A 16,657-nucleotide genomic window follows, 5' to 3' on the forward strand; every position below is an offset into this window, starting at 1 on the left:
GTTATTTATCAGTGAATGAAAAACAAGATATAACTTCATTCTTGTTATCTGTTCATCGTGGATAAAGTCTTGGTTAGTTGCCTCAATCTATTGGAACAAATGATTTAGATTAAAAATTCCACACGCTACCTAACCTTAGGTTGGGCTGTAACTTGTTGTAACTGTACACCCAACATGCAACAAGGATGGAGCAAGGCATGTACTAGAAAACCAAACTAGACACAGACCGTGTGTTGAGGTCCACTGCTACCTGAATGTGGCCTAGTTGCACAAAAAAACATAAAATATTTCACCTTCTTCTGCTCTGGCAAACAGAAACGCATGTTATTCATTATGTCTGAGTGAATAAATAAGTGACATATAAATGCATTGAAAAATTATGACTTGGTTAAAAGTTTTCGCCTTCAGTCGCTCCACTTTAGTTGGATACTCTGCTCTGCATCCACCCTGGATATTTTTGGTGAAATCAAACCAAGGCAAAACTAAAGGCAGCAACAAAGCTAGAGTTTATTCACTCCGCATTGCATCAAATGGACTTGCATGCTTGAACATACATTGACAGCTGGACCCACTTCAACAACACAAAATAGAAAAGCACAGATGATGACACACACAGAGGGAGCATGGCTGGTTAGAAAATATTCACATGTCGATCCCTTCTATTAGTGTTCTACATAAAACATCCTGCAGGAAGGCTGCTGTGCAAAAACATATTGAACAATATTTCAAACCAAAACTCTTTTTAACTTGGCAAAAGAGTCTTCTTTACCTTGAAAATTTTATTTAGATGTTATTTCAGCCTGAGAAAGAAAAAAAAAGTCTGATCGGACTCATACAACATGATATTCCTGGTCAAGTTGAAAATTCACAACCATTCCTCTGGATTGGAGAGGGAAACGTGAAAGAAGGTAAGAGCATCAGGAGGAAGCAGATAGAGGAGAATTTTAAGGCACACAAGAGTGGCAGGAAGGGGAAGATGATGGTTAAACGATGAGGGGGGGGGGGGTGAAGTCTTTGTAAGATGAGAGAGGAATTCGCTGTTGGGGAGGGGAGGATGAGGGAGACACAGGAGGCATGAGTGGTGAGTAATGGAGTAGTAGGGAGGTGGACCAAGGGGAAGAGGGAGGGACTGCGTCGCTCTGAGGCAGATGTATTGATGCGCCGCCTAGCTGATCAATAGGATGTAGTCAATCAACAGAGTGATCCATATTCTCTGACCTTACTTTAGATGGCTGGCTGAGTTGTGTGTGTCTCTGTTTATCTATTTATATATGCTTACGCATGCAGATATAGTATATTGTTATATAACTGTACGCTAATTAAAAACCTGCTAACATCAGTTGTTTGTCTGTGACATGAAACACACCTTTACATCACATTAAAAAGCTCACAATTACATTTTTACACTACTGCAATATTAAAACAAGTTCCCAGGACTTTAGATTTGAGATTAATTCACCACAATGAACATTTTGTTGCTTCCTTTTTTTTTTTTTAACATTACATCACGGTCATATGTTAATCCAGCTGAGAGCAAGGTCTGTATTAAATACTCTGACATTTAGGAGTCTTATCATGCAACAAAAATACCATCTGACAGAATAATCTTATAATAAGTGCAGTAGCTGCAGTGATTAAAGTGGATTTTTCTATGTTTATAATGTCTGACAGTTGATTTTTATTGTATAGTGGCTTAAAATGTAAAAGCAGCCTGAAAGGTAGAAAATTTAAACCACTATACGCGGTGGAAAATAGTTCCCTTTAATGTCAAATACATGTTGAATGCATGTAATGGGCTACATGTAGAGCTAACCGTGTGCTTTCTTTAATTGCATGTCATTATATAACATTAAACAATCAGCTTTTTATCTCCATGCATACAAATCTATATTTGACCACCGATTCTTAAAGACACTTATCAACAACTGCATTACTGTTTTTGCTGTACAAATTAAATTTTATGGTCGTAAATGCATGGGCTTCTCCTATTAGTTCCAGTAATGAGAGGCAAGAGGAATGTGAAGAATTGAAAACAACAGACCAGATCTGTGATGCCCAAATCAGAGGCTATACAAGGCCAAACAACTTCAAGTCTCAAATATAGAGTAGTGGAAAGCAGCAAAAACCCTAAACTGGATAAAAGTAACATGTTCTCACCCCTTATTCATCACATACTGATGTTCTGTGTTGTTTCACAGCTGCATCTTGCTTTTAATAACTGAGTTTAAAGGTTGGAAGGGAAGTAGAGGGGAAAAGTAGCAGGACTTCTAGCCACCCAACTCAAGTGCTACTCCAGTTGAAATGTTTGTTATAGTTGAACTTTCATTTTATATCTGTTTTTATGTTTGGTTTAGAAGAAGTCCATTTCCCCCTTCTGTAACAAGCTTCTCCTCCATTTTCCTGGTTAACATGGTGATGCAGTAACCTCTCAAGCAAAGAAGATTTAACTACAGTTTCATGTTGTCCATTTTAGTCAATGAAAGACTTTTATTAAAGCCTGTCTGACTATTCCGGACAACACAAAAACCACACCCTGAACTGGTACCTGGTTTTGACAAGTTAAAAGGTGGAAGTAGAAGAAGTAGCTCCCCAAGGGATTCACAGAAGAAGAAAATCATAATTTCCTGACACCACAGAACCTAACTAGACCAAACTGAACAATAAGACAATTATGTCAGCAGAGCCTGACTACATGTACCTGCTGCTATGACAGAAGGTGATGAAGGTGATGATAGGAGCACAAAATTAAAGAAAAAAAAGTCATGAATATGACTATAAATCATATATATATATATATGATCATTCAAACCATTATAACACTTAACCAATTCATTAATGCATTTAAAGATTCCCTCCCTCTGATTATTAAGTCTTCCTCAGTTAAAGCACCCCCATTCTGGACAAAAGCATGAACGCTTAGTCAAATAAATCAAGGCTTAACTGCAGGTTTGTTCCAGGGTCTTCAGCAAACTGCAAACCCTGTTTGTCTCTTTTGTTTGTTTTTGTGGTTAAATCTTTCTAGATCATGCTTACTATCAGCTTGCACATGCAAACCCGTGGCTTTCATGGCCCACAGACAGCAACAGTTCAAACACATACCCAGTCTTCATAGTGCCTGGTTCCGTTCTGCAGCAGGTCCTCCAGCTGGATGGTGCAGTTGGCTACAAAGTCATCATACCCAATGGGAGCATCGTGGAAAACTGACAGCTCCAGGCTCCTTCCCTCACGGACCTCTGTGCAGAACTCCTGGTGCCAGGCTGGACTGTTGGTTTTGGTTCTGGTGGCGGTCTGGCCTAGTCGAGTCTGGTCAAGGTTCAGGGCCAGGTAGGGGTCCAGCAAGAAAGAGCCGCTCTTCCCCACAGCGTGACGCAAGGCCCATGGGGTGGGCTTTAGGTCCACAGCCTCACACACTCTCACCTTCAACAGGCCACTGAACACAGGCATGGCTGCAGTCTGCTGGGATGTGTGTATGTGTGTGTGTCAAAGGATGAGGGTGTGTACGTGTGTGTTTAGGCTAGTCTGGCTGTTCCTGCTCCTGTACACAGAGCGTTTCCTTCCAATGAGCGGGGTCACTGCACAGTCCTGCTACATCCCATAATGCCGCTGGCTCCGCAGACTCTCAGTCTAATACAGCCATATCAGAACACCGTGTTATCCACTCATGCACATACACGCGCACACAGGCGCTAACAGTAAAGCTAATTGAGCTCTAACAGGCTGAAAAACGCTCTTATAACGCAGTTTCACAGCCCTCAGAGGCTGCTTGCCGAACTCTCCGACTCGCGCGGCTGTCTTGTTTGTTTATGCTCGGTCCTGTGTGCCACGCAAAAATTCCCGTTTCAGCGAGAACAGGCCGGGGTATAAACGGTGGTGGTGGGGGGGAATCAGGATAAGTGGCTCACACTGAAGTCCCAGAGCTTCGCCACGGTCCTTATGTGTCACTCCCGGGTCAGGGTGGGAGAAAGCGCGAGCAGCCGCGCCTAGCCATTCGGGATTGGTGCTCTGTTTCCAGCCCGTCGCGGCTCGCTCGCTCCTCTCCGGGATAATCTCCTTGCTACGACCTCACACCACCGCGATATTTGCGTGTACTCTCGGAAAAGCAACACTTTTCTTCCTCCCTATTGTGCCTTTTTTGGGGCTCACGAGCACCCCGAACACATCACAGTGTTTGTCGTTGACTCCTCTCTCCCCATTCGGTCCTTGCGCGCGCCCCTCGATTCACGTCCCCTTCTCTCCTGAATCCGTCAGTGAGCGCGAGCTGCAGGAAATGCGCAAAACGCGTCACACGCGCTGCTGGGCTCTTGCGCCGGATGAGAGAAAGAGAGTCTGTGTTTGTGTGTGTATGTGGGCGTGTGTGTTCAGATGTAAGAGGTATTTTCAAGAGACGTAGAGGGCGGATGGAATTCACCCGCAGGCATGGAGTGTGTGTGCGTGCGTGGCGTATTTTTGTGTGAGCGCGCGCGTCATGGTCACACAGCCAACAGAGCCAGTCAATCAGTCAGTCCTTATGCATGGTCACAGACAGCCTCAGCCTCACAAACAGAAGAACGGAGCCTATCTATCTATCTATCTATCTATCTATCTATCTATCTATCTATCTATCTATCTATCTATCTATCTATCTATCTATCTATCTATCTATCTATCTATCTATCTATCTATCTATCTATCTATTCTTTTAAAGTGGTTTTAGTTCTCCAGTCTAGTCCCTGTAGCTGACCATTTCAGAGGCGTTTTTCTCTTAGTTAAGCCACTTAACAAATCATTCAGGAAGAAAAAACAGCCCTTAATGCGAGGTTTTGTTTTGTTTTGTTTTGTTTTGTTGACACATATCAGAGAGAGAAAAAAACATGCTATCTTTAGGCCTGTAGAAAGATAGAAAATAGTGCAGCAACAAGATGATTCTCAAACTGCCATCAAGAGATAGAAAACTGGACAAGTGGAAACTGTATCTGAAAGTGATGACCTTAAGATATATATAATAACTAAATAAATTTATAACAATAGCCTGAGAGATACATCTGGCCCTCAGTTGATGTATTTACTGTTCAATGAAGCCTCAATGGGAGATATGCTTGTCAAGAATCCTTTTTTAAAGGAAATGAAACAGGAAGAGAGGGTTGCATGCCAAACACACCAGAACAGCACTGAAACTTAGTAGAAACATGTTTTATGGAGAGAGGCATCCTTCTCTGAATCTCGACCACCACATTACTGAAGCCGTGATAGATCATCTGGACAGAGAACGGAACAAAAGGCAACCAACAATCAAAGAAGAACTTTTGTAGAAAAGTCTCTGTTCTTTAGAAAAACCTCCAAGAAGCCTGGAGAACTACTCCTGAATACTACTTAAAGAAATAATTTTTTAAAAAAGCTTCTCAAAGAGGGTTAAGATAAAAAAAAAGGTGGTCAAACCAAATATTGATGTTCAAGCTTGTTAGAATTTTCTTCTTGTCTTTTGTGCTGTGTTTACACATGTTTCCACATGTTTCATTACATTGCAGCATATATTTCTTGTTTCTGTTGCAATTTATGAAGAAATATGTTGTGGTTCTATGTTCAGCACTTTGTTGCAACACACTCACACTAAGCTTTTGGAAAGCAAAATGTTTTATCATAATTGCTTTATATAGGGATCTCTGTTGCCAAACATTTCACTGCCTTTTTTCCCTCATATTTTCATTTTAAAGATGCCACAAATAGAGTGACAGGCCTGGCACACAAGTTTAAGACCTGGACTTATTAGCTGTAATACATGCAGAATGTGGTGTGGCATTTTTTTGTTGAAATTGTTTTGCAGCAAGGCTGTCTCTGAAAAGATGTGTGGATGGTAGCATACAGTATGTTGCTCTGAAACCTGGTGGTGTCACAACATGTTGCCAGTAAGCTAATAACCTAAAAGAATTTTCCACCAGCGTTACACTATCATGAGTAGCTGGAGGTGGAAAATGTAGTCAGATAATTGTTTTAATTTAAAATTACTACAACAGTTTAAATACAGTTTTTAATCTAAAAATAAAGTTTTACCCAAGTAAAATTATTTATATAAGTAGACTAAAACAGGTCATAATGAAGACCCCTCCATTTTGTAATAATATTACAAAGAACCTATTGTAGAATTGAATTAAATGTTATATTTGTGTTAAGTATAACTAAAAAAAATTCAAACTAAATAATTGAAAAATGACCCATTTGAATCATTAAACAACATTTTCCTAACCTCAGTAAAGTGTTTTGTAAAGTCAAGAATTGTTTCTGATTATTTGCTATCCATACACTATCAGCTATTAATCTAAACCTTTAGAGTCTGTGAGATTTCCTGGTAAAGCAGTGGGGAAAAAAAGGGGAAAGGCACAATCTATCCGCTGAATGGCAAAACTTGGTCTTCTTTTCTGGTCAATTGCGCCTCCTGCTGGGTCGAAGGACGCATCGCTAGCGTGATGACGCCATCAGGTTGTGATGTCAATCAATGTGACGTTCAAATACTCTTCGGAAATCAGAGAAACTTGACAGTCCTGTAGCGGAGCGGGGGGGATAAATCGGCAATGCATCCATTAACTCGAGATTTATATTAACACTGTTAATGACAGTTAAAAAAAAAGAATAAGTGAACATTGGAAGCAGATGAATATGTTCTTCAATGTATTAAAACAGCTGAAATTATTTAAACTAGTTTGGTTGATTTACATTGAACTTTTAAACTGAGCAATATTCATTATAAATGATTATGAAAGGTTATGAACAAAACTGGCTGAATATTACTATTTTATTTTATTTTATTTTATTTTATTTTATTTTATTTTATTTTATTTTATTTTATTTTATTTTATTTTATTTTATTTTGACCACTGGGTGGTGCTGCCGGGTTTTCTTCCCTCACTGAGCTCTTTCAGATGGAACCAGAGTCTATTTAACATTAGAATGGGCATCGAGAGTAAACATTAAACATGTATTTGATAAAGCCTTTTAACTCAATAAATGTGTAAATCCACACTTAAATCACTTGTAAAGGCGTTAATGGTTAATTACTTTTTTATAAGACACTGCAAGTCTTGTTATGATGCATTACATCAATGAATGACTCATTCATTTTTAGTCACAGATGCCATTATAAAAGTTTGCTCATGTTCACTGGATCATTTGAAGAATTTAACACAAACAGCAACTAAGTTCAAGCTGGAATGATTCAACAGTCATAATAACAAAGTTCCTTCTTAGTATTTAAAATTACACACACAGAGACATTTACACATAGCCAACCACTGTTCTTAAAGAATAGTTCAGCTTCCAGTCTTATATTAAATAACTTTATTTATGTAAAATACCAAAACATTTATTCAGCATCCAATTGATCATGGGTATTACACTGTTTGACACAAACTGCACAATGAACTTTGAATAAAGTTGAGATGAAGGCAAAGACAAAAAGTAAAAACAAGACCATTTAAAAACATACAAACAGGTAAGGAGGTAGGTGTTGATGGTATTGATTGTCTAAGGTAGAGTACATCCAAGGGTCCTCCAGGGGCCTCTAAAGGAACAACTAGCTTCAATATTTTTTAATGACTCATAACTTAAGGAGATTAGTGTGATTCGCTCCCTGGCAGGTTTCAGTCTGTGAAGGTCATGCGCTGTGGGGATCCCTGGGTCAAAGTTCAACAGGAATCCACATTTTCTGTTCCAGTTTTACTAGGTTGATGGTGTAGGCTGGCTCAACAGATAATCACACCACCTGCCAGTGATGTGGTTAAATAAAAAAGGTGGTCAAAGTTTAAAGTCATGATTTGCACTTCGAGAATACCAGAGGGCAGAAAACCAGCATCACAGTGTCAGGAAGCGAAGGGGAAAGCGAGATAAAACCTTGATGTAACCTGCGTTTATTTAATCTGCTTTTGGATTGGCGTAATATTCAGAAATAACTCTTTTTATGCCTCAAAGTTTTCTTGCAACATAAACACTGACCAGTTTTTCCCCCCACCCTTTCTCTCTGTGAACCCACGACAGACCATCACGGGCCTCTAATGGTCCATTTCGTTGACCAAAAGTTTCAGACGTCCAAGTCCGAATCACTGTCTGTTACTGAGAGGAAAGTTTCCCCATCGGCGCGCTCTGCGCTGCCATCTGGACTGCAGTCTCCTCCGCTTAGAGCGCGGGCACCATCCGGACAAGTGCGGTGGTGCTGCAACCTGTAAATGAAGGGAAAACACGTTATAAGAGAGAGAAGGTACCAAAGAAAGACAGAAAATGTAAAAAAATAAAATTAATTAAAATTAAAATTAAAATTAAAATTAAAATTAAATAAATAAATAAATAAACAAATAAATTCAAACTGAGAAATAAAATATTATAAAATAAACAAACACAATAATCTCTGTCGAATTACGTTTGACTTTCACGCGTACGCTCACTCCGAAGCAAATTACCGAGGAATAGGAGGCCAGACCAGACTGACCATTTCAAACACACAGAAAGAAAACAAAAACCTACAAGCTGAGTGCCTGTGCGCTTTTACGCATGAATGACCCTTTTACGCACAGCCCCGCTGACTGAATCACTTAATAAAAAGAAAGTGAGTGGCTCATAGTCTAAAGAAAAGCCATATTTGAATCAAAATATTTGCAATGATTTCATAGATCCACCAAAAAAGTCGACATGTCTTGCAGACATTTATTTAAAAAATCAAATAAAAAGGAACAAAGAATGGCTTCTGTTGATTATAATAAGTGACAAGTTAAAATACAGCAAATTTCAAGTCATATCTGCTGACCTGTTTTTAGCTGCTGCCGCTCGGTCCCTTTGTCTCCGGTTTTTGAACCAGTTCCCAACTTGTGTTGGTGTAAGTCCTGTGGCGTGTGCCAGCTCCCGCTTCTTTCCCGGGTTAGGATAGGGGTCCTGCAAGTACCACTCTCTAAGCAGCCCCCGAGTGCGCTCTTTGAAACAGTGTGTCTTCTGTTCTCCATCCCATATGGTCCTGGGTAAGGGGAACTTCTTCCTAACGCGGTACTTATCCACGGGTCCGAGCGGCCTCCCCCGGAGCTTTTCTGCATCCCGGTAGTGAGCCTCGAGCCACATCGCCTGCAGTTTACCATGCGAGGCGCGCGTAAAGCGATGCGTCTCCAGGATGCGATAAAGCTCACGGAAACTTCCCGTATGGTAGGCGACCACAGCGCGAGCCCGTAGCACAGACTCGTGCTCAGAGATGGAGTCGCGGCCATCGGCGGTCACCGGGAGTGACCAGAGGAAGCGGGCCAGCCGCTCGATGTCTCCGGTCTCCTCCAAAGTTTCGCACACGCTGGCGATCTGCGCTGCGGAGAAGCACAGTCCCGGGAGAGCCAGGGAAGGGCAAGCGCTGGGAGGGTCCTCCGGTGACCGGGAACGAGGCATGGCAGGGGGGGCATCGGCAAAGTGGGGCAAGAGAAGGCGGGAGGCCGAAAAAAAGTCGAGGGGCGACCTGAAAACCATCTGGATTTTAGAGTGAAACCAAAGTCGACACGAACAGCGTTTCTAGAACAGACTGGCAGAAATTTGTCGAAGTCTGACTTTTTAGCTCACCTGGGAGTCAGGGAGGGATCCTGGATTTGATTCCTCATTGGACCCCCTTAGCCGATGCAGGGTTGTCATGGCAGCGCTGTCAATCAAACATAGCGGATTTATCTCCCTCCTTATGCACAAGCTGGACACATGAAGTACCCCTCTGAAGTGGTTCTCTACTGTCAGATGTTTACTTTGTTTGCTTTGCTTTTTTGATATGTCACAGATTTGGGCTTCTTCATCTTTGTTTCAATGAGTAAAAACTGTCTACAAACAGGATCACCCACACAAAATCCAGAAGTGGAGAAGACACCTTTTAGATAACAGATTTCTCTGCAAGCAGCCTTCCAAATTACTTACAAGATGATTTCTGTTGAAAGGAAGTAAAACATTTATTGTCTTTAACTAAATGAAGACTGACATTGTTAATTTAGGAACAAAACTGTGCAAAAAAATCTTGGGTCACAACCGCTACAAGAAAAAGTCAGAATTACATTTTTATTCTTTTGGGCTTAAGCATTTGGTCATTGTGATTTCTGAAGATCTTTCCAAGTTTTCTTTTGGACATTGGTCACATTTCTACTCATTTTCAACTTTGGATAACAAACATGATAAAGGTTTCTTTAAGCAGATGAGGGTAAGATGATTATAAGACATTTTAAGAAGAATTAGAAGTAAACTGAACTGAGTGAACTCACATTGCAATCTGCTATCAGCTAAATCTCATAACCTTTCTGGTCCTGCCAGTAAGCTGCTTGCATCATTAATAGCAGTAATGCTGACCGCACCGGTGTGATCGGAAATCTCATCTAGACCTCAAAGCGTATGTTTCTCTAAGTGGTCTCCCATCACTCTAATCACTTTCTAATCACTTTTCTATTCTCTAATATCTGTAAGTTCAGGTTATAATTCAGGATTAGCATTGGGGTATTCAGCCTGCTAACATTAGTGTAATGGAGCAGCATATTCAATCAACATTAACATTTGGCTGCCCTAGACCATATGCTTTGGATTGTGGCACACTTCACACTGCTGTCTGTGTGTGTATATGTGTGTGTAGCCGTGTTCCCCATGTTATGAGAACACAAATCTGTTTATATAGTCACTTTGTGAGAACACAGCTCCTAAAAAGGGAAAAAAATAACTTCCCCCTAATGTTAATCATGACATAGCTGCTTGAATACTCAGTTTCAGGTTAAACAAGTTGGTATTCTAATTAAATTTAGTAATGGAAACACAACTGTGTCTGAACAGAAGTGGGATTTATCAAACAGCATTCAAACCTAATCAGCAAAAAACTCTTTTTACACACAATTTCACCCCATGAAGTTGTACACACACACATGATTTCAAATGCCCCAATGTTGGGCGTGAAAAAGGGGGTCACCCGGTTTAAAGGGTTAATGCCAATTACCAACAGACAGCTGTCCCTGCATGGTGGTTTGAGGAGTGTTGTGCCAGTTTTACCTACCAAATTAATTAATTTAATTAAATTTGGAATAAAAAAATTAATATGTCCAAATTATATTAAGATCAAGAATTTTATTGTGTTTTATGTGTTCAAATTTTAGATAACAAAGACACCATTAGTAAAAGGTTATTAAACACATGCATATTTGAATAGACCGTTTAAGAAACTGTATGTGATAGTTTGCTAAAGGAAGGTTTTTATATTGATTTTGCTGCATTCATTGCACATCATCTGTCACATGGAGCTGAGTCAGCAAAAGTTCTGCCCTATTTAGTCTGAAACTAAAACAATCTGGAGAACTCTGCAGGTAAAATACTTAACATTTAAGCATTTGGGGATGTTTTGGTATAATAATAAGTTATTAATAATTCACTTAACTTGCCTTGCCTTTGTGTTTGGGCCTCTTTGGGTCAACATTTAATGGAACCCTTCAGTTAGCTCTATATCATGTGATATTTTGCATATTATGCAAAACAAACTTGTTTTGTTTTTAACTAACCTGGAGGTAATGACGAAGGTAAAAGCAGAATCACCATCTCAACATGTGATAGAATTTACATTTTTCATGTTCTGTTTTGCTCAACAATCCAGTGTCACACTTGCTGTTGAGACAACTTGATTTCATGACAGAGCATGAAATACAGAATAAATTGGCACAATATCACAATAAAGACTCAAAGTTTTGTACAGTTAATCTAACTTCTTTATTCTGTTTTCTAAACATTTTTATACCATTTACAAGACCATAAATGCTTATAAGGATGAATGAATGGATGACAGGTGGATAAACTAGGAGCCAAACAAAAGCAATCATTGGGTCCTTCAAAATATTTGCAGCACCCTGCTGCACTCTTACAGTTCAGCAGATAGGGATTAAAGGTAACATTAATAAGGCAATGCATATGTTGCTATTTCACAGTTTACTAGCATGGACGTTAGAACCAATGGATTTTGAACAAGATAGAAAAAAACAAGTTGTACTTGTACTGGTGAAACTGGGGTAGTCAGGTTATTTTGCAGCCACAAAAGCTCATTTAATGTCACTTCACTGTGTTTCTCCCCTTTAAACATTGCATCATTCAGTCTGCTCTACTCAAGATGTCTCCAGACAAATGCAGCATGTTTCTCTGGATGTTGTTACAACAGAACAATTGAAAAAAAAAACATATACGTTCAGAGCTCCTCCATATTGAAAAGACATTCTTCTGATTAAAGCAGGAAGGACATGTCAGACATACTTGAGGAAAGATACTTGAAACACGTATGTTGGGGTTGATTGTTGTAACGATTCTAAGTCAATGCATCCACATCTCTATTTAGCAATGGGACAATTATCAGGGTGGAGGAGGGAATGCAGAGCTAGTTAAAAGTGGATGGAAGACACCACCAGGATGGCTGGAGGAGCACAGTGAAGAGACAAAGTGAATCATCGTTGCGTCTCCTTATCCCTTGTAAACAAAAGCCTAGCTCCTAATTAACCTCGTCGGTGACCTCTACAACTTAACACTAACCTCTTAAGCCCTGAAACTTTAACCCCCTTACCAGCCTCTTGGAAAAGGCCACACATCCCCTAACTCCCTCCCCAAAGCCTCCTCCTCGTTAAGCCACTAATCACTTCCTGAGTCTTTGCTGTGCTTTTGTGCTCTTACAGGACTCCAGGAGAATCTGGTGGACAATGGTACCCAAACAAAGGAAGGAGGAGGGAAAATTGTAGCGGACTGAGACGGAAAAAATAAGGATGGGAGAGAGAGTAGAAGGACAATACTTTTCTATGCTATGCTAACTTGATGCTAAGCGCTCGGTGTATGCTAACCACATGTCACCTCAAACTATTAGAGCATTTCTTTTTATTACTCTGTGATGTTTTGAGCTGACAGGATTAATCAATTAATTGAGGAAAATAAAATAAATTGTCAGGCCTCTTCTTAAAGAAATAAAGCTAACAGCACATGTAGACAGATGGATGTAGCATTGCATTATGACGTGTGTGTGGTCACTATTTGACCATGTCTTGACCTATGTCAAGCAAAGCTGAGGATAGCAGGTACTCAGGTAACTGTACCTGAGCAACTAATCCCGTCTCTGGATTGGCTTGTAACTCAATACCACATACAGAGCTAATCCTGCCGTTTTAGTGGGGGAGGTGTTGGTCCAGCAAATACTGAAGGAACTGGAAAGGTCACAAACACCTAACCAGGTCTGTGACATGCAAATCCACAGATGCTCACAAATATGTATCCAGATGGTGACACAAACATTAAACATAAACACCTTACTGATAGACGAACAAACAAAATAATCAATTAATTGACTAATAATTCCTCAGATGTGCTGCTCTCTGGGCTGCTTTAAGACTATAGATTAGGACAAGTGGGCCAGATGTAAAGGCTTTAATAACATAATTATTCTGTGTTTTGTTAGTGTCATCTCACCACTCAGCGTGTTTTTAATTAATAGCTTGGGTGAGATAAACACAACGAGCAGCCTGACTAATAAACACCAGCGGCCAAATATATAAACAGCTGGAGCCTGAGCAAACAACTGGCTGTCAGGTTTTCCAAGGCAGAGACCCGTGGTCATACAGATTTAATAACTGCAAACGCAGCTAATACATTAACACCCTTGGGTTTCACATGTTCACCTCAGTGGGTGAAGGAAATGAAACTGCGTCACAGCAAAGGAAATGAGGAGAAGAAGATGAAAATTCTTGTTTTTCATACATACATTGCTGGATACATTGCTGTCAAAAACCCTGATGAGAGCTGAAATTTCAAATTGTTAAAAGGGATGGAGGTAATGATTCACCTCCTAATTTTATTTGATACTTTTCAGACTTTTACCTGGGGCATGTGTAACAAACCTGGAAAAATAGAAGACTAATAAAACCTTTTAGAGCATCATGGATGGGTTTAGATGCTAAGTTGCTGCAAAGATATTAGTGAATTAGTGAATAAATGAGTGATGATAGCCTCTCAGGATTAAAGTAGTAATCATAAAAAATAATTGGTTAAAAAATCTTTTTACAGATATATGTTCACAAGCAGAAATAAATGTACATTTTCTCTTTAAAAGAGCAAAAAAAAAAAAAAGCTGATTTCTGCCCATTTTACACATCAATCTGCAGCTAAATTGTATGCTGGACAAACTGAATTGTGGGTAATGTAGGCACAGGCAAAAATGATAGTTTAGTTTTCTTTGTGGATATGTTGAAAATATAAATAGCCACCCGTGTAAAATGGCAGGTGGAGGATCTTGATGCTTTTGATGTCCAATTTATTTTAATTCCTACCAGGTTAATATGCCCAAATCTTTCAGTGTTGATAGTTACAAGAGTTAGTAATTATTATTTTCATCTCTAATAACATCTATGAACAGACAATAATCTAATTGGTGTTTTGATGTTGAAACCAGGATGTATCTATGTTGATTTATGGGTAAAAATGTGAGTAGAAATCATTCTTTTTTATATATGTACAGTTTCACAATGTTTGTATATATAAACATGTTTACATAGTAAAGTTTCCTACATATGGACATTTTTGCCTTTGTCTACAGAGTTTTATGCACATCATCCCTGGTGTATATCAGCAACAAAAAGTGTGGATATTTCTTTTAAACTGCACATTGTGAACTGGACGATTGCAAAGGATTAAAAAGGTAATTAGTTGGGTATTCCTTTATTGTTGCACCTTGGATTGTTCTTGCTAGAATTTATGCTCATTCTTCAAAGCAAAGCTGCTCCAGCTCCTTTTAGTTGGATGAGTCCTGCTGGTGTACAGCAATCTGTAAGTCAGGCAATTGGATTGAGCTCCGAGCTTTGACTAGGCCAGTGCAAAACATTTAAACATTTCCCCTTAAACCACTTCAATGCAGCTTAAGCAGTTTGTTTAAGGTAAATTGATGTATTGAAAGGTGAACTTTATCCCAGTCTTCAATCTCCTGAAGATGAGGAAGTGTCCCCCCCAACAGTTTCTCAGTGTTTTGCACCATCCACCTCAGTTTTGATCAGTTTTCCAATCCTTTTTGATAAAAAAAAAACAAAAAAAACATTCCTAAAACATGATGCTGCCGCCACTGTGCTTAACAATAGAATGGCTATCCTTGGGGCTATGAGAGGTGTTTGGTTTGCACCAGACACAGTTTGCCTTGATGACAAATTTCAGTTGTAATCTCATTTGACCAGAGGGTGTTTGTTAATATGCTGGAAGAGTCTCCTTTTCAGAAAGCTTTTCCCTAAGCAATGGCTTTTTTCTGGTCACTCATCTATAAACACACCAGCTCTGTGGTGCATAGTAATTCTGTGCTGTAAAACTTTCCACCTACGTCAGGGTTACCTTTGGTCTCTTTGTTTCCTCCCTGATTAATACCCATCTCAACACATCTGTGAGTTTTGGTAGATAGCCCTCTCCAGGCAAGTGTGCCGTAATTTTTCCATTTTGTGATGATGGATTTAATGCTGCTCTGTGGCATTTACAAAGTTTCTAATAATTATTATTTTTTATTGAATTTCTCCACAGATTTGTCCCTGACTTGTTTGCTGAGCACCTTGGTCACTGAAGACCAACCTAATTTGTTATGGGAAGATGTCAATCTGGAACCCAGTTTGCCTGACTCTCTCAGTCGGCACCTATAGCTCCCATACAAAGCTACAATGATAAAGCATGTTCCTAATTTTATGTATGTATGTCTGAGAAAACCCAAGATCTATCTACAATTAAAAGTTTTATGTCATTAATTTTTAAACAGATTTTCAAGCAATTTGTTGTTGACATTTGTTTTTGTGATTTTAGCTTTTCTTTTTCTCCTTTTGTCTGATAGTCTTAAAGTGACTGTTGTCTCACATTTATTAGCTTAAAAAGTTGGTATTTGAAAGATTCAAGTGAGTTAAAAGATGGCGCTATACACGCCGACAATTGGAAGAGCTGAAATCAAGTTCTGTCTGTTCAAATGAGTACTTTTTTCTTTTATTCACTGTTTTCTTACATTTCAAGTTTAATTATTTGTTTTTGTTTCAGATATCACAAACTGCTTTGTTCAGGTTGGACATCAGATGGTCAAAGGTAGGAAAATATAGCTTGCATTAAAACAGTATAATACATTTTTTCCCCTGATTGGCTGCCAAGTCTCACACTGCTGAGCAAATAGAATTTGTTAGACACATGAAACAGACTTTTTAATAACATGTATTTCCAACTTGCACAAAAGAAAATAGTTAAATTTGTGTCTTAGCTTTGAATGAGTTAAGGAGCATTGCCATATAGAACTTTAATCTAGTAGGCGCAGGTTTATCTGGGAATAATACATGACACAGTTTTTCTTTCTGTTCCTATCCGGTCAGGTTAAAGGAACAAGAATGTATTTAACTTTGACAAGATAAATGAGAAAAAGTTAAACATATGCAAATGTAAACAAATTTCAACTTCTAAAAGGTGTCCACAAAATTTGGAGGTTTGAAGTCCAAAAAAAAAGGAAGAAAACAGGTTTTTTTTCCTGATCCCCAATTAGAAACCAGTATCAGCACAGAAAAACTGAAAGTAAGCTGATATCCGACAGAACCGCAAACCGTTATACTGTATTAATCTACCACATGGAGTGAAATAAAACCAGGTTTAAAGTCTAAAACCAGGCAGCTTCAAAGGAATTTAGCTCCTAAGA

At 39.2% G+C, this 16,657-nt stretch overlaps 2 protein-coding genes across 2 annotated transcripts in view; both read right to left on the bottom strand.

The window, feature by feature from the left end:
• The window catches only part of prkcea (protein kinase C, epsilon a), a 44,213-nt gene extending 39,926 nt beyond the window's left edge, over nt 1–4,287 (bottom strand). The window contains exon 1 of the mRNA XM_041974369.1: nt 3,100–4,287. Within this exon, the coding sequence (XP_041830303.1) occupies nt 3,100–3,444 (345 nt within the window). The 5' untranslated portion in view covers nt 3,445–4,287. The remainder of the gene's footprint in view (nt 1–3,099) is intronic.
• Nucleotides 4,288–7,352: 3,065 nt separating this feature from the next.
• On the bottom strand, nt 7,353–9,491 carry six3b (SIX homeobox 3b). Its single transcript, XM_041974252.1, has 2 exons — nt 8,768–9,491; nt 7,353–8,186 (listed from the first exon to the last, which is right to left on the bottom strand). The coding sequence occupies exons 1-2, from the start codon at nt 9,460–9,462 to the stop codon at nt 8,048–8,050; spliced, it is 834 nt and encodes a 277-aa protein (XP_041830186.1). The 5' UTR covers nt 9,463–9,491; the 3' UTR covers nt 7,353–8,047.
• Between the last annotated feature and the right edge of the window lie 7,166 nt (nt 9,492–16,657).

This window comes from Melanotaenia boesemani, chromosome 21, assembly GCF_017639745.1.
Source record: "Melanotaenia boesemani isolate fMelBoe1 chromosome 21, fMelBoe1.pri, whole genome shotgun sequence".
NCBI lineage: Eukaryota > Metazoa > Chordata > Actinopteri > Atheriniformes > Melanotaeniidae > Melanotaenia > Melanotaenia boesemani.